This window comes from Phalacrocorax aristotelis, chromosome 2, assembly GCF_949628215.1.
Source record: "Phalacrocorax aristotelis chromosome 2, bGulAri2.1, whole genome shotgun sequence".
Lineage (NCBI taxonomy): Eukaryota > Metazoa > Chordata > Aves > Suliformes > Phalacrocoracidae > Phalacrocorax > Phalacrocorax aristotelis.
The window spans coordinates 138,696,610-138,722,111 of NC_134277.1; the positions used below are offsets into that span (position 1 = coordinate 138,696,610).

The 25,502-nt window shown below is 41.1% G+C and overlaps 2 protein-coding genes across 6 annotated transcripts in view; one reads left to right on the top strand and one right to left on the bottom strand.

Moving 5' to 3' along the window:
• Window positions 1-614: 614 nt before the first annotated feature.
• Window positions 615-14,148, bottom strand: RMDN1 (regulator of microtubule dynamics 1). Its single transcript, XM_075085345.1, has 10 exons — window positions 13,930-14,148; window positions 13,440-13,551; window positions 11,750-11,837; window positions 9,854-10,013; window positions 9,380-9,469; window positions 8,121-8,176; window positions 5,970-6,057; window positions 4,302-4,332; window positions 2,862-2,995; window positions 615-870 (listed from the first exon to the last, which is right to left on the bottom strand). Exons 1-10 carry the CDS (start codon window positions 14,071-14,073, stop codon window positions 832-834), a joined length of 942 nt encoding a protein of 313 aa, XP_074941446.1. The 5' UTR covers window positions 14,074-14,148; the 3' UTR covers window positions 615-831.
• Window positions 14,149-14,152: 4 nt separating this feature from the next.
• Window positions 14,153-25,502, top strand: part of CPNE3 (copine 3) — a 33,392-nt gene continuing 22,042 nt past the window's right edge. The window contains exons 1-2 of one of the 5 annotated variants that reach the window (XM_075085340.1): window positions 14,346-14,425; window positions 25,330-25,475. The gene's annotated coding sequence lies outside the window, so the exon portion shown is untranslated. Of the gene's footprint in view, window positions 14,426-14,584; window positions 14,980-23,980; window positions 24,044-25,329; window positions 25,476-25,502 lie in introns of those variants that run through there. The other 4 variants (XM_075085341.1, XM_075085339.1, XM_075085343.1 and 1 more) reach the window with 4 other exon arrangements.

Genomic DNA, 25,502 nt, shown 5'->3' on the forward strand with positions numbered 1-25,502 from the left:
GCCATCAACCAGAACCCCCAGATCCCTCTCTGCAGAGCTGCTCTGCAGCCTCTTGTTCCCCAGCCTGTATGAACATCCAGGGTTGCTGTGCCCCAGGTGCAGAATCCGACACTTGCCCTTGCTAAACTTCATGCGATTGGCAATTGCCAGGCTCTCTGATTTGTCTAAATTCACAGCCTATCAGTGTGCAACTAAGTATTGATATTTCACAGACAGCATCTTACTGCATGTGGTGATGCCAACCATAAAAGGATTTTCTTAGGTGTTCCCTACTTCACTTTTTTTTTTTTAAACCACAGCACTTTTAGCAAAGTCAAACACAGGCATTCAAGTGTATTTAAGACTGTGCAGCCTCACTGAGAAAGCTGTAGGAGCATCTAATAATATAAACATATATTACACTTGAAGGGTGTTGTACCCCACAGAAGGAGGAGAATGTTTTAGGAAAAAATGGCAGGCTTATAATTATGTCCTGGTCCTGTACCTCCTTTCTTCAGTTGTGCTTGTCACGTTTCTTATCATTCCTCATACATAACTTGTAGCTGAAACAGTAGAAAAAAAAAAATTTAAAACCTGCACGAACACTGTCCCAGCATTACATACAATACACACCCTGTTTGTCCATGAAGCCATTTATTCCCATGTAAATCAACAGAGAAGGTCACATAACAAAACAGATCTTCTGGTTGACAGTTTAATTGAAATGAGATTGAGACAGCAGGTTTAGGCTATAATTTTATGAACAGCTTCAATAAACCAAAGTAGTAGTTGGGGTCATCTTCCTATGTTGCTCAAACCTGAGGCTCTGAATTCCCATTATCTTTTTTGTTGTTATATAGAGTTAAGCAACTCCAGCGCTTCTTTCTGTACCTGAAAGAAATAAATATACTCAGAACTCTAGCAGAACTTACCATGCAAGCACCCAAACGGTTCACCACAGTGCTGTAAATTCAGAACCTGCCTAAGACTAGTCATTTTTTTCTTCTGTAATTCAAGATGCTCAACACTTGAAATATGAATGGGAATAAAACCACTTAAGCCAGTGCCTTCAGTGTAATTAACTTACTATACATTCTAAGCTTATTTGGGTTGAGTACACATGATTAGCTTTTGATTTGCTGTAGTCCAATCGCAGCATGTAGTCAGTTGTCCTATTTCTGACCATAACCAACCAACCTGGGGTTCTCAAAACTCTGGACAGCAGCTAAGGAAGAGTGAGAAGACAGCTTCTGAGACTCCCTTTGTCTAGGGATTCTGGGTAAAATCTAATAAAACTTGAATGTGACCTCCAACATCTATATTAAAACCAAAACAGAACAGCAACATGCTTCTGGCCCTGCCAGAGCAAGCCGTGCAGACATGGCAGATACTCAGAGGTAAAAAAAAAAACTGTTCAGGGAACCTGCCTACTTCTGCCAAATGCAGAACAAGAACTCCAGCTTCTTTGCACACACCAGTTTCCTTCTTACGGGACGACCAAGTCTAGTTCCCAATAAATTTTGCATTTTACACATTCACCCAGAGAACAGAGAAAATACCAGCACTCTCATTTCAGCAGCTCTGCACCCTTCAAGGGGATAAGGGAATCGGTGCTTGTACCAGGAGGACAAGCACGGCAGCAGCAGGTAAGCGGTTTAACAACTTGGCTACTGCACAAAATCACTACTGACTCCTTTTGTGTGGTTTCTAAAGAAAGGCAAGCTTTTGTGATCACTGGTTGCACGTGTGCCTCCAGCTACTAAGAACTGTCAGAAGAATTGACCAATTCCATACATACCTGTGACCACTACTACTTTAAGAGTATTAGGAATTATTAGGAATTGGGAATTATTAAATTCCTATACATTTTGCAAAGCAGTGGAGGGATGGAACCCTCACTCATATTTCTACTGAAGGATAATTACTGAAGGTGCTAGCTTTTTAGAGCAACAGTTTGAGCCTTATTAGAGAACCTACAGACATAAACCTGAGTAGTGTTTTTTCTGAGGCGTGACATACAAAATTGTACCGAAGTACTTCTTACAGTTAGGACATTCAGAATGTCACAACACATTTGGGTGTTTTCTGTAACAGTTAAAGCCTGATCTCACACTGCAGCTTAACACTAAATGAATTGCAAGTCAATCAGCCATAAGAAAAATCAATTGGAAGTCAGGCTGTTAGTCCTGATGCTACCAGGATTGCTTACGAAAGGTAACGGTACTTGCTGTGGTTTATACTCAATGCAGGTCTAATGGATCACCCTCCTGGAACTACTCTGTGTGTGTTCAGGTAGGAAGCAGATGCCCACCCATCTGAACCGGGATCCTCCTGAGCCGTTCAAAAGGGTAATTAAGTGCCTAGCGCTGGAGATCTGCTGTCAAAGAGATGTTACTTCCGTTCATCTCAATTCCCTCTGGGCCTGGAAAGGACCACGATGTTAAGTTTTATGGATCTAGCAAGTTTGATACATCCATGCTTTTTTCTTCCTCCCGTGTGCGTGGTTTTCAGCTCTTCCAAAGAATGTTTTCTACCTTTCCAGTTTTAGGTGTATGAGAAGTGAATCTGTGCTCACACAGACATCTGTTAGCTCAGGTGCCTGCCTTAACTTCAGCCCCACAGTTAAGGGCGGGTTGTTGTTAGCACTATGAAAGCATCATGAAGACAGCAGAACAGTTCATAATAAACAAAATATTTCCAACCATTGTGTTTAGAGACAGTTACCAATATACTAGAATTTTTTGGTGTCTAGATGTGATCCTGGAATATAGGTGCTGAACTACAATTTACTCCGAGTTAACTTTATAGCACATTCTACTGCCACGATGCCACACGTGGGTTACAGTATGTAGTTGCACTGTTAACCACTGTTAACTTCCTACCTGTTTGTCCTCTTCTGTATGTGCAGGATAATCCTTCGCTTTGCTTAACCACAGAAGGGCCATCTTTTTATTGTTTAACTTCAAGTATGTCTTCCCCAAAAAGAGCAAATTTTTGCTGTAGAAATTTGGGTCAGCTGTACAGAGACAGGAGAAAAGCTTTAAATGAGAATGAACTATCAAATACTATCAAAGCCACACTATAGTGCCGCTCCTTTAAATACTTTGGAAAATATGAGCAGTATCTCGGCTTTGGATCCAAAGGAAGCCAATATAAAATTTCTGGTTTCTAGGTTTTGGTCTCTCATACAGTTAAGTTATCTAGCAGCTTGTTAATTAATATACTAAATGAAACTAGATTCCTTGCCAAGAGCAAAGCAGTGAGCTTACCATGTAACAGCTTTGCTTTGCAGATTCTGTGCTTTTCTGCACCTAGTGGGTGCTACAGGCATCACAACCAGCTCAGCAGGTACAGGCAAGGAAATAACGAGCACAGTTCCTAGCTTCAGACCATGCACATACAGGCATTAGCTCAGCTTTGGCTACACAGGAAGAAAACTTCCAACTGTTTGTATCCCCATTTAAATTTTTTTAAGGAGATTTAAGAAGTTGCTTTTATAAAGCATGCTTTGGCTATCAATTGTTATTAAAGACTAGTCTTGCCTACTGTTCTACTTCTTGCACAAGCTTTCTCTGCTGCTGGAACTAAGGTCAGGATTCAAAACATGGAGGTGTTTTGGAGGCAAATTTTGATATAAGTCCACAATTCCAGTTCACAGCTGCATTACTTGACATCTAGGGGAAGACACAAAGTGAACTTTTCCTTCAAACTTCACTGATGTAACTATATACAAATCTTTCATAGAAGACTGCCTTCCCTTCTCTTCCTTTATCTTTCAGCCAGTCAGTTTTGCTTATGGCTTCACTCTTGGAGAAATAATTGGTCTGTATTTTCTTCTACCTGCGGACAGTTTTACTGCCAGTTAGATTGGCACTCTGATCCAAATAGCTTCTGAAACAATAAAAATGTGCCCTTTCTCTGTTGTTCTGTTTAGAATACAAAGGGCTTTTGAACTGTAAGAAAATTTAGAAAAAGTGACATAAAACTCCTTTTTGCTTGCTTCTTCCCCCTCCATTCCAGCTGAATGCCTTGGGGAAGAGTACTTTGTAACTAATGAGCGTAAAACTTCACTTGAATGCTTATTCTGAAAAAAACCCCTCATGTTACACTCCAAGTGATGACAGTAAGTGTGTAACATGCTTCAAGCATCTCTGATGAAGCATTACAATGTAACAGTCTAGTAGTGTGCTGACTAGCACAATAGGCCAATATGTTTATCAGCAGATCATATGCTATTAAGATAATACTGAAAGCTAGAGATTTACTGCAAGTCATCATTTATAGAAGATACTATTCTGTCCAAAAAAAGCTAGAAGTATTACCTTCCTCTGCCATGTGGAAGTAACGAAGAGCCTGCAAAAGATAAGGTTGTGTTTTTTAAAATGGAGAATAAACTGAACACAGTAGTCAAACTAAAGCCTTATCCACAAGCTTAACATAACTGAAGGACTTCCTGAGCCTATTTTTGTTAATTCAGCGTGCAACTGATAGTTCTAATTCCATGTACAATCAGATTTTACATCAACAGAACTAGTACATACCCAACTATTCCCCTGCCACTTCCTCCGTAAGTACAGTACCTCACATTTGTCCCTAGCCCATCGGATAATTTTTTTTTCCCCAGACTTCAACTTTCTCAAGATCATTTTGGATTTTATTTCTACCACCCAGCGTATCTGCAGTTTCCCCAGGCCAGTTCTCATGTATAAATTTAGCAGATGAAACAAATCTTATTGTTCAGGTCATTAATACTTCAAATACACAAATACTGCAAAGAGAACTGCTTTCCTACAGAGCACCAGTTAGTATCCTCATACTTAAGAATAAACCTTTATGAAATCCGCACACATTTTTCAACCAGTTTCCCATCCTGCACATCAGAAATTTCAGTCCATTCCTACTTCTTCCTGATGTTACTAGCTGGAGGGAAAATACTGTCAGAAAACTTGAAGCATGGACTTATCTACAAAACAGATTTTGTACTGAAACTGGAGAAGTCTTACCAGTATGGCTCAACTACACGTTCTGGGACAAGACTGCTTCTTCAGCCACTTTAAATGCTACAGAGCCCGATGCTCAGGCTGGCATGATTCTGCAGTATTCAAAATCCTGGCTGACACTTTGTATTCTTCAGAGAGTGATTTTCAGCAAAATTCATAAGCTTGATATTCCATTAAGAAGTTTTATTTCTTTTTCAAACAGAGCTTAAATTGCTTTCTGTGTAACAGCAAGCAGCCTTCTACAATTACTTTCTAGGGACTTCTGCCCTCCCCACATTAAAAGAACAAAACATAGTGAGTCAGTTATTGGTTGATCTAAACAAAGATTGTAACAGCTGCAGCAAACTTACCTATTACCAATTTAATTTTCAAGTTTCTATATATGTACAACTATTTAAATAAGATGCATACTGTGTTAGACACCCTAGAAGATACACATCTGGACAGTATGCTTTAGGCTGTATGACAGCAGGCATTTTCATAGCAATGATGAAGAAAAATACTTTCAACTGAAAAAAACCCACACCATATGTAGCCAGGGGATGAGAAGGTATTTGTAACAAAGTGAGCTGTTGTTTTTTACATTTAATATAAAGGGAAAAATTCTAACAGTCTTATTAAGTAAGAACATGGTATAACACCACTATATAAATCACCAGCACTGGGACTAGTACAGACAGTTATTTGCAATAGATCGTAACAGTAAAGACAAACTAAGTTACACAGAGCTTGGTATTTTCTGCCACACAAACTACGTGAAATAATTTTCACTATTCTGTGTGTGTTACAGCTGAAAAAAATAAAGAATTTTGTGCTTTTAGATATCCCTCACTCTCTTATTATATTCTTATTTTATTAATGACAGTTGTAAACTGACAAGTCCATGCTTATTCCATAAGCAGAGGTCAAGCTTTGTCAGGGAAATTAGTAAAAGTGTATCAGCAGCGTTGTAGGGGGAATAATTATCTGTGAAACATTTTCATACTGTACCTCTTGAAATGTGGAGGTTGGTGGTGTAGCAAATAGTGTTGCAGCTATTTTTCTTTGGTACCATGGCATTTCAGCAAAGGAGTAACACCTGGAGCAAAAGGAAACATTGGTATATACCCTTCACATTTTCCTCTTATTTTCGAGTAACGTTTTCATATCTCGGACACCAGAATTATTGTTTGCCGAGAGTCACAACTCCAGCCACACTGCAAGTTCTATAAGCAAGTTCTTACAACTGTACAACAAAAATAGCAAGATGCTTGAAGTTGCTGCATAGCTCTGCTAAAGAAGTTTTCGTGGGGCTTCTACTGGGAACTGCTATTACATGAGACAAAACTGGAGACAGTTATTAACCACAAGACAGCTTTTGAGCTTGAAAGATTTTAACGATTCATGTGTATTTGATATTGTGCTAATATATGTGCAAAAACAGGGCACAACTGAGTAATGTCATTGCCTTACCTCAATACTACCTGTTTTTTCTCAATTATTAATATAAAGCAGATATGCAGCGCATTCCTGAAAGACTCTGATCTATAGGAATAAAAATAAACCCAAGAATCAAACTGCTGTTTGATAGGCTAGGCTATTCTATGCTGTTTGCCTATCTACTCAGTAACAAAGGTTATCAGCCATCTATCTTAGAGATGCTGAAAGGATTAAACATTTGTTAAGTACTTCAAATACGTAGAAAATTGCAGGTGCAAACGTTAAATATTGCTATTTTTTTTATTTTACACAGTGAATAATATTTTTATACTCATTGTGGGAGGGTAATTGAGCACTCTAGAGTAGGTGAAAAATTAATAAATGCACATACGGAAGTGTTCAGAGGAGATGGGGGCAAGGCATGGAATACAGAGTCTGAGCTGAAATTTTACCATCAGATGTGCCTTATCAGAAATGCCAATAAAAGAAGTTCAATCCAGGATAGACTAGAAAGACAAAGGAGAAAAGTGCTCAAGAATTGACTGGTACCAAAACCCAGTTTCAGATGAAGATTCTCTGGGATTCAGTAATGTATACATTTAAATATACAATATGGGGATATTTTAGTGCCAAAAGCAATAATAATCTCACATTTCTAATCACCTTTTCTGAATCTCCAGAACAAGCTTCCTATCTGAAAACTGACCTTGAGGCTCATTCAGCTGGTAGCATACACTTCTGTTAGAAATCTGGACTACTGCAATTGTTAGGTCATGTGGGAATGAGTGGTGGACACTGAGTAAGTCTGTAAACTAATAAAAAGCACTGGAGCAGCAGACTGTAGTTTACTCTGATACTCAAGAGTCCAGAAAGAAACACAGAGAAGGTGGCTGTGGTTTTTAATATTTTTTTAAGCTAAAAATCCATTGTCTTTATTTATTTTCAATTTCTCAATCTCACAGTAGAGATTTCCTGTAAAACAATGTATCAGCTTCGGTCTCTTTCAGAGAAATAACCAGAATTGCTGTCTGGAGTCCCCCACTACCACATAAAAGATACTGCTTTCAACCACACTGCTTCCACAGAATGCCTTGGTTAGTATGGGAAGTCGTATTTCCAGTCCCTTTGCCTGCTAGGTAACAGCAATTCTTAGTACCAATTTCACCTAGCACTGAATTAAATTTCAGAGATTTTTGTTAATGAACATGCATGTGGCTTTACTTAAATACAACTTTTACAATACCAATACAGTATCGTGACTGATAACAACGGAAGTATTTTAGGAACACATCTATCTTTTGATAGCTTTTCCCTATATGCAGATTGCATTAACTTGCAGCCATTGCTGAAATTCAATGTAAATTCAGTGTTGGGTTTGTCTCCACTCACAGCAGTAGAACAAAAGCAGTAGTACTCACACTCTCTGATACCTGCTATGGAAACGTGCTTATGTCTGCAAAATGAGTTTTTAATAGTTCCATGCAGTAAAACAAATAAATTGAATGAACAATTATTTTTCATCTTTTTGAACTGCATAAGAATTAATAGCCACACCTTTTCAAGGTATGACGTCCTATAACCCTTCAAAAGGTTTTCATGTTTGCATCAAGTGACGACAAGCCACTAAATTATTGCAAGTATTTCTGCAATTCATGTAACACATTTTACATTCTGGCATTTTTCTTTGCCACACACTAACTTTTGTTTGAAAATATGCCTTACCAAATGCCTATAAGATGAATTGTTGTAGCATCTTTTGGATTCAGTTCAATGGCTCTCTAGTGAGAGGGAAAAAAAAAAAACCACAAGATGTAAAAAGTTTTTCTGCCACACATGGATTAAAAATACATCAAGAAATGTAGACTTGTTATCCTACTTTAATTAAACCAGACTAACAGTGTGTAGAATTTCAAGGCAATATAGTATTTATTCAGCGCACAAATAAATCAGCTCACCTCCAAAAACCTGAATGCACTGACAGATTTCTAAGCACTTCTGTTTAGTAGGTCACATGAGACTTGGCGTGTTCAGATTTTGGTATCATTTCTGGTGATATCAAATTAATAGTCCTTTATCTTCTACAGTATTTGTCCTTTACTGCCACAAAATCCACAGTTAAAAGGACAGCCAGACATCTATTTCTGAATAGCACAGTTACATTTTATCTAGTCCTAAGAGGTGTGTCCTGGTTTCAGCTGAGATAGAGCTAATTTTCCTCACAGTAGCTAGTAAGGGGCTGTTTTGGATTTGTGCTGGACACATTGTTGATAACATGGAGAGGTTTTAATTGTTGCTAATTAGTGCTTACACCAGTTAAGGACTTTTTCAGCTTCCCATGCTCTGTACAAGAAGCTGGAATGGGGCACAGCCAGGACACCTGACCCCAGCTGACCAAAGGGATACCCCGTACCATATGACGTCATGCTCAGTATATAAAGCTGGGGGAAGAAGAAGGAAGGGGGGACGTTTGGAGTGATGGTATTTGTCTTCCCAAGTAACTGTTATGCGTGATGGAGCCCTGCTTTCCTGGAGACTGCTGAACACCTGCCTGGCCATGGGAAGGAATGAATTCCTTGGTTTGCTCTGCTTCTGCGAACAGCTTTTGCTTTACCTATTAAACTGTCTTTATCTCAACCCACGAGTTTTCTCGCTTTTCCTCTTCCAATTCTCTCCCCCATCCCGCCAGAGGGGAGTAAGCGAGTGGCTGCATGGGGCTTGGTTGCTGGCTGGGGACAAACTACAGCAAGGAGTCAAAACCACTTAAGCGATTTCAGGACTCCCTTCTACAGGGACTTAAGTTTACTGCCAGAGATAATTGGGGCATTCAGGACTGTCACAATAACCCAAAAAACAAAGTGTCACCAGGAGATTTGAAGAGAAGTACGCTTGCATATTTTCACCAAAAATGAGTTCACAACTGTCACACAATCTACACACTGCACGTGTTAATGCTGTCGTATGCAAAAAGCTGTTTACAGTACCTGGAAGTGCTCTTTGATAACAAAGGCGTTTCCAATTTTAGTCTTGATTCCTTCAAAATCTCCCACATCACTGAGGCAAATTCCATACCACTGTAATTCCAAGAACAAAAATAAAACATTTAATACAGCACTATCGCTATTAATAGTAGATATAAAAAAAAAACACTCAAAAAAAAGCCAAACAGAACAGCTGCCACCACCACTAATGGCAACACGCAAGGAGTATTTGTTATGAGTCGCTCAGGCAGCATCAGAGCAACCTGCTGGTCTGCATGCGTAAGGCAATCAGTGTTCTCTTCTTCTCCAAGACGCCAACACAATTGAGTATACTTCATTACCTCTCTGCCTGGGAGAGAAGTAGCACAAAAAAAAGAGAACAGAACAAAGCTGAAACAGCACGATGACATTTGTTCCAGCTTCCACTGGCAGAAATCAAAGAACAAGATTTCAGCTAAGTTATTTTGCTTGGCTAACCTTGTGCGCTGCAAAATTTGATTCATTTTTTTCAAGTGCCTTTTTCGCACACTCAAAGGCTTCATACGCCAGTCGTTTTTTCTCCTCTGCAGAAGTACCACTAAGCTGAGCTAGATCTCGTGATGCCCGCGCCAGCCGCCATAACAACTCTGCGTCATCACTAGGTATGAATAGAAACATTAACATTTTAAAGCAGTAATGGAAACAAAGCAAGCAAAGGTCTTAAACCAGTCTTTCAATATGCATCTCAAGTGGGCAATATGACAACAGCATACCATGTCTCATTCTATACAACCCCTAGGTAACAAACAAAAAATAAAAGCCCTCCATTATAGACTGAGGATACCTTAGTTCTGCTATTCTGGTCTGTGAAGCAAACATATCTATAGGAAAGGACTTTGTTTTCCCAAAAAAGATGCAGATTTACTAAAGCCAACTGTACCACACTGGAAGGAAAACAAGGACTACTTTGTTCTTAGCTAGACGGTATTTTTTATAGCATTCCATTGATACGATATTAATGTTTAGTAGGAATGTTTAAAATATTATGCATCTTTGTCCCTATAATTGTACCTCAATAATGAAATTCTTCCTAGAGCAACAGTGAAAAAACATAGTTTAGCCGTACCACCACGACATAAAGCTGTACATTTAAGTATTTATTTACATCACTATATCAAATGGTGTATGTTATGATAGAGCCAAAGATAAGGGATTTTGAGTTTTATTATTTTGTTAACATATTGTTTTGAAATACTGCTTGCACTTTACTATACTTTTACCTAGCTACCATTTTAATTTCAGTTTACTATTTTAATAGACTTAAATATTTAAGTTTAAGAAGTCTTTCAGAGGTTCTGGCTATGAAAGTCCCCCTCACCCCATCCCACCCCCCAGCCCCAGAATACTGAAGTCAAAATTACCAGAAACCAAACATATTAAAAAGCTTACATGAGTTATTGCTAAACTCACAGTATCAATAAAGCCAGTTTTCTATCCAGAGTAAAACTGAGTCACTGCTCACATTGCAGCAGTCCTGCTCTAATTAACACAGTAACATAGAACTAGCAGACTCATTTTTCAGCCAAGTCACAAAAATGTTTATTGCTACCAGAAGCATTACTCCTCACAGAATAATTTGTGTTGTTATATACCTAGTAGTAAGCTTACACCTTGCTTATGACATGGTATCCCTCACAGGCTAGGGCCGCCATTTAACTTCCCAGGCTTTATACTTGTGCCCCTGGCAAGAACGAGGAGGTGGGGAAGAACTGAAAACAACTGAACAGTTGACTTCCTCCAGCAGAGTTCTAGAAGTGAGATGCCTTGTCTCCTCCAAAGGATTGCACTCTCAGTTTGCAATGCATTTTGTGCTCTTCCCTTAAACAGCTTGTCCCAGTTCGCTTATCAACAATGTTTTGTGCAGTTAAGGCATAGCTACATGAATAAGGAACTTTTTTTGTTCAAAATCAAATCCTAACATGAGACGAATAAAAACAGAAAAAAACAGCTGGTCAGCTACGAAAAAGCAATGAAAAAGTGGCTCTCAAATTTTCAATACCTAAATTCTAGGTAATTTGATCACTTAGTAATGTGTAGACACACTATGAGCTTCTGCATTGTATTTTGAAGGACTCTTAGAGTAACAAAACAAACAAGCAAAAACCCCTTTGCAGGACTGAAGAACTTGGCTGTTAACCCTCACCTTCTACAGCTACCAGCCCTTTCTTCGTTCATTTTTCCATCCAGAGGAAAAAGATCAAGAGTCATCTTTTCCTACTTAAGTAAGGATGAAAGCAAGGTTCTCCAGCATACCACAGTGAGAACATTAGTGAGAAACTGATACAGAAGAGCACAGGAAAGAAGTCACAGTAGTATCTCAATGCAATCAAGTACCTATTTTTATGCTGAACCAGCAACCGATAGAGCTTTTCAGTTTCTCCGCTCCCATACAGGTAGTCTGCTTGCTCTATAACTTCTTCCACTTATGAAGGAATTAAAATTGTGGAAACAGAAGAACAAATTACACATAATTAGGACATTACAGCATAAAGAAAACACTTCAGAGCAAGACAACCTAGCTGAAAACACAAAGAACAAATGATGTAGTTCCTTTTTAGGCCATTGCTCCAAACAACTTATTCGCACAGCAGAACTGGATAAGCTCCATTTACAAGGAACAACTAGTACAAGAAACAGTGCTGAACACATGCCTCTCATGGAACTACAAATCCTAGAATATAAATCACTGAAGATTAGGAGAGCATGCTGGATAATTTTTAACCCTGCCATCTCTACCTGCCTTCTATCAAACATTTCAAAGATCAAATAATGGTCTATGTGGACTCTGGATTCTAGTCATGGTACATCTTCAGTGGCCTGCTATGTTTACTTGTTAAGACTCCCTGAACACTACTAACATATCCAACAACTAAATGCTCAAAACTCAAACCTCTGAGTACATTTCCCACCAGGTGTTTCACATAAATTATTAGACCTTTATTTATTTTTCAGGTATTTCTTTTTGCTCTCATTTTCACCATATCTACTCCTTGCCTTGCATAGAAAGCACACTAACATTGCTTTTCTTGGCAACGTAAATGCCAGATTCAAGTGAAAGCACTAAAAAAAAAACACCAAAAAAGACCAGACACAAGTAGTGGCATTTATGTTCCTCACAGGAAATTTTATTTGTGTACTGAGCAGCTATCTTAAATCTGATTCACAGAACTTACTTCTTTTTCACCAAATGAAACAGTTCCTTATCTGTTCAGAAGTCCATTGTCTGAATTTTTATTATTGAAATAAAAGCATAAAGATCTAAGATGTTCCTCTCTGAAATGAACACGTTATCTGAACTGACTACTATCTAATCAACACAGTAAGCATAGGTTTCAGCTACGCTCATTCTCCATTTAGTTAGGCTTACTCTCAAACCCCCTTAATTTACCATCTAACAGAAAAGTTCTAAGTTTGGAACAATGTCCCCTTTTAAGATAAAGTTACTTTTCTTCCAGCAGCGAGACTATCTTTATGCAATCTTGAAAAGGACATGTTATCACTTGTTCTATTTGTTGCTGGTAGGTGAAGCAAGGCTTTTCTTCTCCCTCTTCAGTGTGACAAAATACAAGACATTACTCGATTTTGTTTGAAATGCAATCTCAGTGCTGCTTGACCAGATTGAATGGGAATCGCACTGTGTTCATATTGAAAACCTGAACTAAGAAAGATTTCTAGAGATTGATTAAGGTTTGGTTTGCATTCATAAGTGAGCCATATCTTTCTCTGTAAGTTTTTTAAAGCTTGAGCAACAAGTTAGGTATCATACACCCTGTGTCCGTGTTATATTCTAGACAGGATGAGCTACTAGATCTGCTTTCAGTGACACTTGAAAGAATCCCTTGTTAGAAGTCCTACAAGGCTACCCTGAACCAATTCAAAAGCATCCGATCATGGAAACACACCGCATGCGGTCTTAATGGAGAAAGTCAAAAGCATTGCACCATTTCCCCCTATAATTCTGGAGTTAAAAATATTAAGTTTTGCCTTAGAAAAACTTATGTACTTCAAAATATGAAAACATTACCTTTGAAGCTCGCATGAACCTCAGCAAAGCCACAAATCAGCTTGTGAGCTTCATAAACGAAAAAGGACCCTGCTGAGAGTGCAAGCCCCCTTTGAAGGCTTTTTCTAAGCACCTGCATGGGATCATAAGATAGGTATTAATAAACGTTGTCGCTCCGAGTTAAAAGAGCTTGTCTTGTCTCCAGCACCAGTTATATTTCAGATTGTGAATAAAACTTAAAAAAAACTTTAAAAAAAAAGAAAAAACTGACTGAAAATGACCCATAAATACGCAGCAAGCACAAGATAAAAGGCAAAAAAAAGCAAAGTTGTGGTTTCCAAACGAGCACAGGGATCGCAGTTTTTCCCAGAACGGATCAGGCCGTCGCCACCCCCCGCGAGGCCGGAGCTCCCACTGACGGTGGGGAAGTCCCGTGGGGCGAGGGCGGCCTCACGCCCCTGAGAAGCGGCCGCCCCACCACCCCGCCCCGAGCAAGCGGCGACCCGGCTACCTCGCTGCCGCAGGCCCCGCGGCGGGGACCGGGCTCCCCCCGGCCCCAGGGGCCGCCCGCCTCCCGCCGGAGCGGCCTCCCCAGACAAGCAGGGCAGCGGCGGACAGGCCGCACCAGGCCCAGCGCCGCCATGACAGCCGCCATCGCCACCGGAGGAACCGGTCCGTCCCCCAGCTCTGCCCGGACAAGGGCAGAAACAAGGGCAACGGCCGCCCGTTCCACCCGCCAGCCATTGAGCGGCCCCGGGACCCGCGCCACGCCTCGGGCCCGGCCAGGTCACCGGCCCGGGGCGGGCGGAGAGGTGGATGTGAGAAGCGGCAGAGGTGGGTGTGAGGGGCTGGCAAGGACCCGGGGGTTCTGCGCATGCGCCCTTCGCCAGCGGCGGCCCCGGGGCGGGGCGCTCCCGGCTGGCGTGGGCGTGAGCGTGGGCGTGGGCGCGGGTGACACAGGAGTCCGGGGTCCGTAGCCTCGGGGCGGCTGCCGCCGGCCTCCGCAGGTAAGGGAAGGGAATGGGAGGGGAGGAGAGGGAAGGGGTCCGACCGCGGGCGCTCAGCAGGGGAGCAGCGTTCCGTGCCCTGCCGCTGGCTGGCTGGCTGGAACGGGGCGGAGCGGTTGGGGACCCGGGGACGGCCTGTCGGGGCCCCGCCGCCTTTCCGTGCCTCGGGAGAGTCCTCCTCCCGCGCAGGGCGGTTCGCTCCCCCTCCGGCCAGGGGAAAGGGAGTCGGTCCCTTCCGTGCCTCGTCCCCCCAGGCTACGCCCGCCTCGGCCGCCTCACCCCTCCGGCTGGCCGGGGTTGCCGTCTTGCCCGGCGGGGAGGCAGCTGGGGCCCTGCCGGGCTGGGCTGAACCGGGCCGAACCGGGCCGGGCTGTGGCGGCCGCCCCGCCCCGGCTGCAGGCGGCGGTTCGCAGCTGTCCCAACCGCCTCCTCTTGCGACACGTCCCCTCAGGTGCAGGCCCGCTTCCTGCGCCCGGGGACCGGCGGCTCCCTGCGGGGGGCTGGGCACGGGTGTGCAGAGCTCCAGGAGTCGGTCGGCTCTCGCCGTCCCTCAGGTAGCGAAACTCGGTGAAGTTAAAGCTGTTCGCCAGGACTTCTGAGTCCCGGGCGCCGCATCCGTGGCGGCGTGACGCCGCTCTGGGCAGCGCCGCAGCCTTCCGAAGGGAGGCTGGCGCGAGTCGTCGTCGTTCCTAAAATAATACGCGGTTATTACTGAGCTGCTGTTCGAAGGCATTGTTGTTTCTTTCTTTCTTCGTTGCAGTCGCATCGTAAATCAAAGATAAACCTTAGCTGACTTGCGTGTTGTCATAATTTACTCTTCCACTGGGGAAAAGTTAAAATATGAAAGCTCTTCACTTCTGCTTCTGTACTCATATCTTCAAAGTGTATTAGGTATCCTCGAGGTAATATGCATCACCCAGCCTGCAGAACTTACATTTGTTTTCTTGGGAGTTTTATGCCCCAAAATGTTCAAGTTAAAGATATTTCGGTGGTGGTACAAAAACGTTTGTTTAGTAAAAGTAGTTAGGGTCAAACTTAATCCCAGGTTTTTTTTTTTTTAACTGAAGTTTTAAATTTTAACTTACATAATCACAAAGGCAAGGTTTTTCACAGGGCATGCAGAACGCCAATAAGCATTAGAAATAAAAAAAAAAAGTAAGCAAGAAAGATGTGTAGAGGAGCAAGGGGAACCAGACAGGACTTTTTGGTTTTCTGTTACGGTGTTAGAAGTAGTGCAGTGTTTTTCCAACAAGTATGTTTTTGTTAAATATCTCGGAATTAATCTATACAAATCCTTTATATGTGAGCGTTGACTACTTTTAGTTCAGTTGTTGAAAGCAAAAGTCCGTTTCTAGTAGGTTGAATAACTAAGCCATTATTAAATGTCACCTGCCAGAATTCCAGGGTAGCAGTGCTGGACCACAGTGTTTTTGCAGCCTTTTGTTATGCCCAAGGCATTAATTTTTCTCCAGAATTTGAGGCTAGTGGGAAGTCATAGTAGCTGCTTTGTAGAAACAACACCAAAGATCCTTCTTCGAGGGGTAACAAAACTAAAATCTCAACTCCTCAGATAGGTTAATATTATTACCTGGGGTGGATTTTAGTTTTTTTTTTTCCCCCCTTATTCTCATTTACTGTCATTACTATGATTTCCTCTAGGAAATACCTTTAGGGACAAAGTTAAGTAGTAAGATATGTTTTTTTCCTTTCTTATTAATTCTGTTTCTTTTTCAGTCAAAATCAGGGTGGTCTTCCAACATAAGCAGTACATGATCATATTTATTATTTGTAGGCATTAGTTCCTTTTAAAGCCAACAAAGTTACTTCTATTCTTAGATCAATTAGGCTAAGGTTATTAACGGTCCCTTCTAGCACCACATTTGAAGTTGTGGTGTGGCTGCTGGAAACAAGTAGATGGGAAGTAGAATTATGGTGTTCTTCACTGTTTTATGTTTAATTTCTTTGGTTTGTCTTTAACATTGCATTAGATGATATGCTGATGCTTAGATATTTAAAAATGGCATTACTAAGCGTTTGAAGGACTTCTGAATGTAGGTGTTTTGGGGCTGGATTGCTGGGTCTGAGCTTCTGTTTAAGAAATAGTCTTAATGGTTTGGATCACTTGTTTCATACTTTCTTCTGTGGTTGAAGGAAGGCTGTATCTTTTGTAGATCCTTCCCATCCTGTAGCTGGATCGAGTGCACATATTCATTCAGTGCTTTATCCAAGGCACCCTTAGGAGCCAGCTGAATTAGTTCTAGCGGTGGCAACTTGCTTCTGGTGCTTCTCACATCCAGGAAGGTTATTAAGAAGTCCTCATGGTAGGTGATGAGCACATGTGCAATAATCTGATGGTTCCAGGAAGTAGCATGATTGCTGTGTGGCGGTGGTGGGAACCACTGCCTGTATATATGCAGAGCATATGTGATACCCCCCAGGCACAGTAAATGCAGAGTGCAAGTAGCTGCTGTGATACAGAATTGAAGGACAGCTGACTGGAGAGCTCTTGGTTTGCCTATGGGAAGGTTTAAAATACATCTGGGCTATAGTAAAGTGTAATGTTGTGATTGTCAGTTTGAAGTTAGTGTTATTGTTTATGCTGAAGTACAAAATGATATGCCAGACCATTGTGGGGTAGTGTTTTTATGGATCTTTCTTAGTCAACCTTTAGCAGCGTAGGAAGCATAGGTCTCTTGGAGCATAAGCTACATTGGGAGCTTGAAAGCTGCTGATTTTGGTCTACTTACTTTAAAGCACTATCAACTTACTGGAAAAAGAGAGTTAAATGAATAGGACAAAAAAGGTAATCTGATCTTGGTTCTTAAAATCTTAAAGGGCTTTTCTTGTTGGACATTTTAAATATCTAATTTATGTTGTACTTTGTTCTCCAACAAAGGCTCTGAGTTTCCCATAAATAATCTTTACAGTGCTGCTGCCATGGACATGTAAAGCTGTTGAACAGGTTATTTATTTTACGAGGAACGGTAGTTCCTCAAAGTATATGCATTTGAACATGTTACTTTGTTTGATATATGGGAATAATAGTTCTTGGTTTTAATTTCATTTCATTTCACGTTTTAATGCTACTGTTGAAGCTTTAGCCTTCTCTGAGAAGCCCAGAGGCAGACCTCTGAGGTAAGTTACCATAAACTCATTTTTAAGAACTGGTATTTGTCAATGAAGTGTTACAACATGCAGACTTGAAATGGACTGTAAGAAGGATTAGTCTAAAACATGTGATCACTTGCATCTTCTTTCTGCAATAAAACACAGCAAGTTTTAGTGAGAAACAAGTTTTTCTATCTTCTGGATAATGTTAATTATGTATAGTCAGTCTGTGGCTCTACACAGAGAAATTGCAATGAAGAATACACGATTTAAGATACTATTCAAATTGCATAGTTGTTTTCCATAAAGTAATTGACAAAAATATTCTGATAAAACATATATGCTGGAAATATGTTTTCCCCTGGTTTAATGCCATCTGCTTAAAACAACTAAATTTTGAAGTCAGGAGATCTGTGTTTCTCTCTTTTTTTTGTTCCGGGCACAGTATTACCTTTTATAGTTTAGCTTACTTGGATCAAAACATCACCCAAAATTCTTAAAATACTTTTGTGTTAGGAGGAAGCTGGGCCTCAGCATTAAAGGTGTGCCTACATGGTGAATACACATATTCAGGAATTAAAAGATCAACAGAAGCATATTTAGAAACAGCTGCTTCTAAGTCATCTTGTGAACAGGCATCCTAGAAGTCAAATTAATAGTTTCTTGTCTGTGCAGTAGGATTTTTTTTTAACAGAATTCTACATATGTTCTTTGGCAATGTAACTTAATGTTAGATTTTTATATACAGGAACTATTTACAAATAGTTGCCAGACTTATTACACCAGTGTGTTACCAGTCCAGTAGATAAATATTTGAACTGCTTGAGTATAATGAAGCTTGTATAAATAGATTATTCGTTTCCCATAGAGAAAACAAAGTCTCCTGTCTCACACACTCATATGCCTCAGATTTCTTAAATACTAGCTCCTATTTTTGTTTGGCATAATCCCCAGTAAAAGGAGTTCTGTGATCACTAGGGTTTTATCAGCATAATCTCACTTGTTGAATTAAGAATGATGTAATTCCTTCATGCATACTAAATAATGCGTGTGAGAAGATAGAGCTTACAGTTGAGGTTTCGTGTGATTCTTCAAATACCTACAGAACAATTCAAGTTGAGATGTATTACTTTGAGCTGCTTCTGTTATTCAACTTGTGAGCACATCAGCTGGTGCCACACGAGAATTTTATCAGCTGTATTGCCTGTACAGAGAGAGAAAGAGAGGAGCCAAAATTCAGATTTAGAGGTAGGAGTTTTAGAGAAGTCTCTGCTTTTCAAATGCAGTGATGAAATTATGTTACAAAACAGTCTTAGCCTTTAACTTTCTATGAAATGTCAGTTCATGCGAGGTGGTCCATTTGCTTGAGAATTGAAGGGTTACCTTGAGATTTTTTTTTAAATACACACTTATATATGTGTAGTCCAAGACCACTAGAAACTGTGTCACTAGTAACCCAATCAGTGAAAGAAGGGTCCGTTTGTCATAATTTCATTGCCACCTTATTGCAGCAGATGTGTCATTTTCTGGGAATATGTCATTCTCTGCTCTTTGCATATGCAGCTGTTATAAAGAGAAGCTAGAGGACCATCCTGAGATTATGGATTGAGCAGGTTATATTGTCAGATGGGTGTTGTCTCCCCAGTTATTTTCATTTAAATCTTGTTTTGTCCTTCTTTGCGCCAGCTCTTCACTGCAACCCTTCTTGTGAAGGACTGTTGCAAGAAGTGCTGTTACTGCGTGGTCTGAGATGCAATAAAGGAGGCTCTAAGGAGCAGAGGCTGAGAGATCTTTACCACAAAATTTCCTATTTGCAAGAAATGGTATCTTAGTTCTGTCTGAAAGTGAAGACACTGAACAGTTGCATACACTGAGTGTACAGGACAGTAAAGCTTCATGTGCATTATTAGAGGTTTAGGCTTGGTTCAAGGCTTTCGTTTTTATATTCTCTCCAAATAATTAATTTCCATGTTGTCATCTGCCCAGGTTCATGGGAAATACTTAATAATCCAAGAAGGATCGGAGCACTGCTTGTATATGGTACTGACTGCTTCAGTCTGGCACACAGTTTACATAAAATGCTGGAGTGTAGCATTACATGTAGAAGAATAGCTGATCGGGAATAGACTTTAGCAAATACTGAAATGTTTCCCCTGCTTTTTCCTGTGTCCGTCTGGGCCCTGAGGTAACTACGAAAAATGGATTTTTGGTCTATTGTCATGAGTAGTTCATAGGAACTAGGCAACATTCTATGACAGCAGTAGCTGTCACAGGTTTGAGACTTGTGACTAAAGGCAGTGATACCAAACCCAGCCAGACAAGTCTTTAGTCTTTTCGTCTTCTTGTAGTTAAGTATTTCTGCTTGTCAGATTGGGAAGCACCTGTAGTTATGAACATATCATTGTACTACTCTGGAAGGTTATCTGGGCAAGCCTGTACTCCTCTGGTATTGCAGCATTGACAGGATTGCTGCAGTCTGACAGTTTCCAAGTGCTCTGCTAGAAGATTATTCTGATAACAGATCTGTTCCTTTCCAAGTAGAATGCCATGTTTTAAGTTTCTGTTGAAAAGCAGGAGTTGACTGGGTTATTTGGTGGATGCCACTTATCTTCAATAGAATCATTAGTGGAATTCAAAGAACATTATCATCGGTGGAACTGCAAGACAAGACTAGTCCTTGACTTACAGTTTTGCTTTGATAATGACAGCTCAGGCAGAAGGGCTTGTAATATACTTAGTTGACCTAATGATGCCCTTGAGCAGCCTAGGCATGGCATAGGATCAGGACCAAGTATCTCCCTTGTGACCGTGCATCGTGGCCATGCAGTTCGGAGTCTGGATGTTGCTAATTCTGCCATACAGTTTATGTAGTCGTCTTCTGTCCAGAATTATTGGTGTGTTTTCAAAAGCCTGGTATGTTCCTGTGGTCAAAAAAAGCTATTCCAATAAAAAGGACTATTGAGCTGTTGTCTGGCCACATTCTGGTGTGTGTTACCTCGCCTTTATGGATTACCTTCTATGGAGGACAAACAGTTGATAGCTTGAGAAAAGCAGAGATTTAAATTATATTTGGTCAAGGGGGAGCATAGTTACTTTCGTAACAATAAATAATTGAATAAATAAGTCTCCTCTTAGGTGAGGTCAGTCAAGGCTCATCCTGCATCTGATACATCACTACTACATCTGATAGTGTGTTATAGAATGGCATTTCAAGATGTAATGCAGTAGTGTGGCTGAGATTTATTTTCACCATCCTGAAGAGACTGCAACTTTCCAGACTCTCTATTCCACCAGGTCTTCAAAAAGAGCATGATTACTTAACTAACAGTGACTCTGATCCTTGAGAATGTTTATCATCTTGAGGAATCCTACCACTCATCTCCCAAAACTGTTTTGGAAGTTTTCAGCTAACAGAGGCTTTCAGACGTGAGGAGAACTGGGTGGAGCTGGAGTCACAGAATTGTAGAATCATTAAGGTTGGAAAAGACCTCTAAGATCGTCAAGTCCAACCATCAACCCAGCACGACTGTGCCTCCTAAACCGTGCCTCCTAAAGCATGACGTGAAGTGCCACGTCTACACAATTTTTTGAACACCTCCAGGGATGGTGACCCCTGCACCTCTCTGGGCAGCCTCTTCAAATGCCTGACCACTCTTTCAGTGAAGATTTTTTCCTAGTATCCAACCTAAACCTCCCCTGATGCAACTTGAGGCCCTTTCCTCTCATTCTGTTGCTAGTAACTTGGGAGAAGAGACCAACTCCTACGTCGTTACAACCTCCTTTAAGGTAGTTGTAGAGAGCAATAAGGTCCCCCCTCAACCTCCTCTTCTCCAGAATAAACAACCCTCAGCCTCTCCCCATAAGACTTGTTCTCCAGACCCTTCACCAGCTTCATTGCCTTTCTTTGGACGCACTCCAGCAAGTCGACGTCCTTGTACTGAAGGGTCCAAACTGAACACAGTACTTGAGTTGAGGCCTCACCAGTGCCAAGTACAGGGGCACAATCACTTCCCTGCTCCTGCTGGCCGCACTATTCCTGATACAAGCCAGGGCGCTGTTGGCCTTCTTGGCCACCTGGGCACACTGCTGGCTCATGTTCAGCCAGCTGTTGACCAGCACCCCCAGGTCCTTCTAAACCAGGCAGCTCTCCAGCCACTCCTCCCCAAGCCTGTAGCGTTGCATGGGGTTGTTGTGACCCAAGTGCAGGACCCAGCACTTGGGCCTTGTTGAACCCCATACAGCTGGCCTCAGCCCATCGATCCAGCCTGTCCAGATCCCTCTGCAGAGCCTTCCTGTCCTCAAGCAGATCAACATTCCCGCCCAATTTGGTGTCATCTGCAAACTTACTGAGGGTGCACTTGATCCCCTTAACCAGATCATTGATAAAGATATTAAACAGAACTGGCCCCAATACTGAGCCCCAGGGAATGCTACTTGTGACTGGCCACCAAGTGGATTTAGCTCCATTCTCAACTCTCTGGGCTCGGCCATCCAGCTAGATTTTACCCAGGGAAGAGTACACCTCTCTAAGCTACAAGCTGCCAGCTTGTGGGAAACGGTGTCAAAGGCTTTACTAAAATCCAGGCAGACAACATCCACAGCCTTTCCCTCGTCCACTAGGTGGGTCACCCTGTCATAGAAGGAGATCAGGTTGGTCAGGCAGGACCTACCTTTGATGAAGCCATGCTGGCTGGGCCTGATCCCCTGGTTGTCCTGCACTTGCCTGGTGAGCTCACTCAAGATGAACCGTTCCATAACCTTCCCCCGTACCAAGGCAAGGCTGACAGGTCTGTAGTTCCCCAGATCCTCCTTCCAGCCCTTCTTGTTAGATGGACGTCACATTGGAAGCCTCCAGTCATCTGGGACCTCCCCTGTTAACCAGGACTGCTGGTAAACGATGGAGAGTGGCTTGGTGAGCTCCTCCGCCAGCTCCCTCATTACTCTCGGGTGGATCCCATCTGGCCCCATAGACTTGTGAGTTCCCAGGTGGCTCAGCAGGTCATAAACTGCTTCCTCCTGGATTATGGGGGGTTTATTCTGTGATCTGTCCCTGCCTTCCAGCTCCAGGGGCTGAATACCCTGGGGATAACTGATGTGACTGTTAAAGGCTGAGGCAAAGAAGGCATTAAGTACCTCAGCCTTTTCCTTTGGCTTGGTGGTGATGTTTCCCCTCCCCTGCATTCAGTTTTAAAGGGAGTCATTCTTCCTTTTGCACAGTTTGGGATTACAAGGATTTGCGCAGCATATGCAGAGCTCCAACAGCCATTTAAAAGACTTCTGAGTTCACACGTGTGAAGCATCTGTGTGCCCTCTGCAAGTTCTGTAATGACTTCAATGTTGTAAGAGAAGTATCTGTTGAGTATTTACTGTAGTGAAACTTAAATAAAACTTGATTTTCATTACAGTAAATACTGTTTTGGGTTAATGAGATATGATTTTTTCTCACTAGTATGTGTTTTACTAACTTTTAATGTTTTTAATGTAGTGAAAATTGGACTGTATATAACTATTTACTGAAAAAAAAATCAGTCTTTGGTATAATGGATAATTATGTTGTCTTTTTTCCAAGTAAAAGCACAAAATTATTTCTTGAAATGCATTAGAAGTATTACAGAGCTCTTCAACCCATTATACATATATTGATTTCTGATCTCAAAACCTCTGAGGAAAATGCCTTCCATTATTTTTCATTTTTGATTTCGCAAAACTGGAAATGGAAGAGATTAAAGCACCATCTCAGCATTTGGGAAGTTTTGTTTTTGTGTCTGTGTTTCGAGTTGAGTATCCTCCACTGGATAAGTGCATGTTCTTGTTATAAGTTGTCTTTTATCTAATATGGACACAATTACTAGGTCTCAAAAGAGCGATGTGTTTCAGGGAAGGGAAGCAGCTTTTTTATTCTTTTCTCTGTGTTGAAAGGGTGCTTTTTGCACCGCACCTCTTCTGCTAAATCTGCTCTTTTCCCACCTTAGATGCATAGTGGGAGAGTCAGTGACATGGAGGAGAAGGAGAAGTAACAGAACTGACTTTCATGTGAGAAAGTACTTGTGATGTTAAGAGGAGTATAAGCTAAGTAGAAAAAGCTGACCAGATTTTTAGGTTGACTGGATGCTATCTGTTTATCAGTGATTTTTGGGAACGTTCCTTTAACAAAGCAAATGTGGCTACAAGCCCTTTCGGGAACTTGTAATAATAAGGAGTTTGAAGGAAGTAAGAGCAAGATCATCTTGACTGTTTTGAGAAATATGTCTCAATTCAAGTTTGAATTCTGTTGAATTTCATTAAAACCCTTTCTATTTGCTGTTGCAGCATCAGTTGGTCATTTTGTCAGCAGAAAGTTGTTTTTATGGAAATAGCAATTAAGGAGTCATGCACTGGTCTGCACTGGATTCTATGGGCAAAGCCCTGACTGTTAATGAGCTCTGTCTGGCAGCCAGGAAAGCAATAGGGAATGGAAAATACCAGCATAAAAAGAGAACCAGGAAAAAGGGGGCAGACTGCTTTTTAAAGGTATGATTTCTAAGCCTGAAAAACATTGGTCTAAAAACAATTCAAATACCTAGAACTCAGAGTTTCACTTTTTTCCCCTCAGGGACAATGACTGAAACTTGGTAAAGTCATGGGAGCAAAAGATACTCAAAGATGGAATCATGCTGAGGTGTTTGGGGAGGTACAGGAGCATTTCCCTGATTCTGGCATGCTTCTTAACAACAATGTATGTGCATGGATGTTTGAGTGGTTTCTTTACAGATCACTTATATTTACTTCAGTCTCCAAAAGAATCACCTCTAAGACAGCAAAACAAAGATGGAGAAGGCAGTGTGTGAAGTGTGCTGTAGTGGAATACAGGAAGCCTTGGGAAAATTCCTTCAGACCACAGTGTTTTCTTTTTCCCGTTTTCAGTTCATCATTCCTCTTTTCCATTCCTCTAAAAAAAGTTCCTTTTCACCAAAAGTCATACGAGTGCAGTGAAAGGAAGAGAAATGGGTTGGGTTAAGTATAGTTTCATGTTCAAGTACACTATATGTGTATGATGGAAGTGAGCTGGCTAGGTAGAAGCAGATGCCTTCCCTTCCTTGTTCTGTTTAGTGTCAAGGGCAATTGTACTGTAGAGGCTCACCTCCTAAAGAGATGTTGGAAATGATCAACTATATTCCTGAAGAGTATAATTATAGAGATTTTTTTTTTAAATATAGAAAATATCTGCTGTTTAGATCTAATTAGGCTTGGAAATGCACTTTATCCCAGAGCGGGATTCATAATGGATGACGAAGTTTCTGTAGGTTTGTAATATCTGCTGGTCTTCTCGGTTCCAGTGGAGAATGATTGAGATACTTAAAAGGAAATGTGAGAAAGTTTTCAGTTGTCTTTTTTAAAATGAACCTTCAGAAAGAACTTATTCCTACTTGTCAGTTGTTACTTGACTTCAAAGTTGTTTGTCCCTATTATTAAAAATTGTAGTTGTTTCTGAAGATTTACTAAAGCAAAATCACCTATGCCTGTTACCTGCTTAAACTCCTTTTTTCCAATTCTGCCATGCTCATGGCTTCAGCATTTTGTTACAAAGGTTTGGTGGGGGAGTATATCATATGATTTGTTTCCTTATTCATTGAATTATTATTAATATCTACATTATAAGATATTGGCATTTATGTGGGCTTTACAGGATGTACTTTAAAGCTTGTGAAGTTTTATTGCCAGCAGTTCAAACCACTGTGCTTTCTTTGCAGTGTATCCTATTTTCCATTTGGTTCCTCAAGCATTCTAAGAAACCTGATCTTGATTCTTAAATGCAGATTTTGAAATGAAGTTTTATACCTATGTGGCAAAGTCAAGAGTATGACAGTAATACTGTAATGTTGGTACGTCATAAATCTCAACATTTGCATTTGGAGCCTCAAACCTCTCTCCTGACAAGCTAACAATTCTAATGATCAGTCAGGTAATTAATGCATTGTGACAATCCTGT

Coding starts and splice junctions, on each gene's coding strand:
- RMDN1 (XM_075085345.1), bottom strand. CDS start 14,073: ATGGCGGCTGTCATGGCGGCGCTGGGCCTGGTGCGGCCTGTCCGCCGC. Junction 8,177..9,379: donor TTATCAAAGAGCACTTCCAG/GTACTGTAAACA, acceptor CCCTCTCACTAG/AGAGCCATTGAACTGAATCC. Junction 4,333..5,969: donor CAACCTCCACATTTCAAGAG/GTACAGTATGAA, acceptor TATCTTTTGCAG/GCTCTTCGTTACTTCCACAT.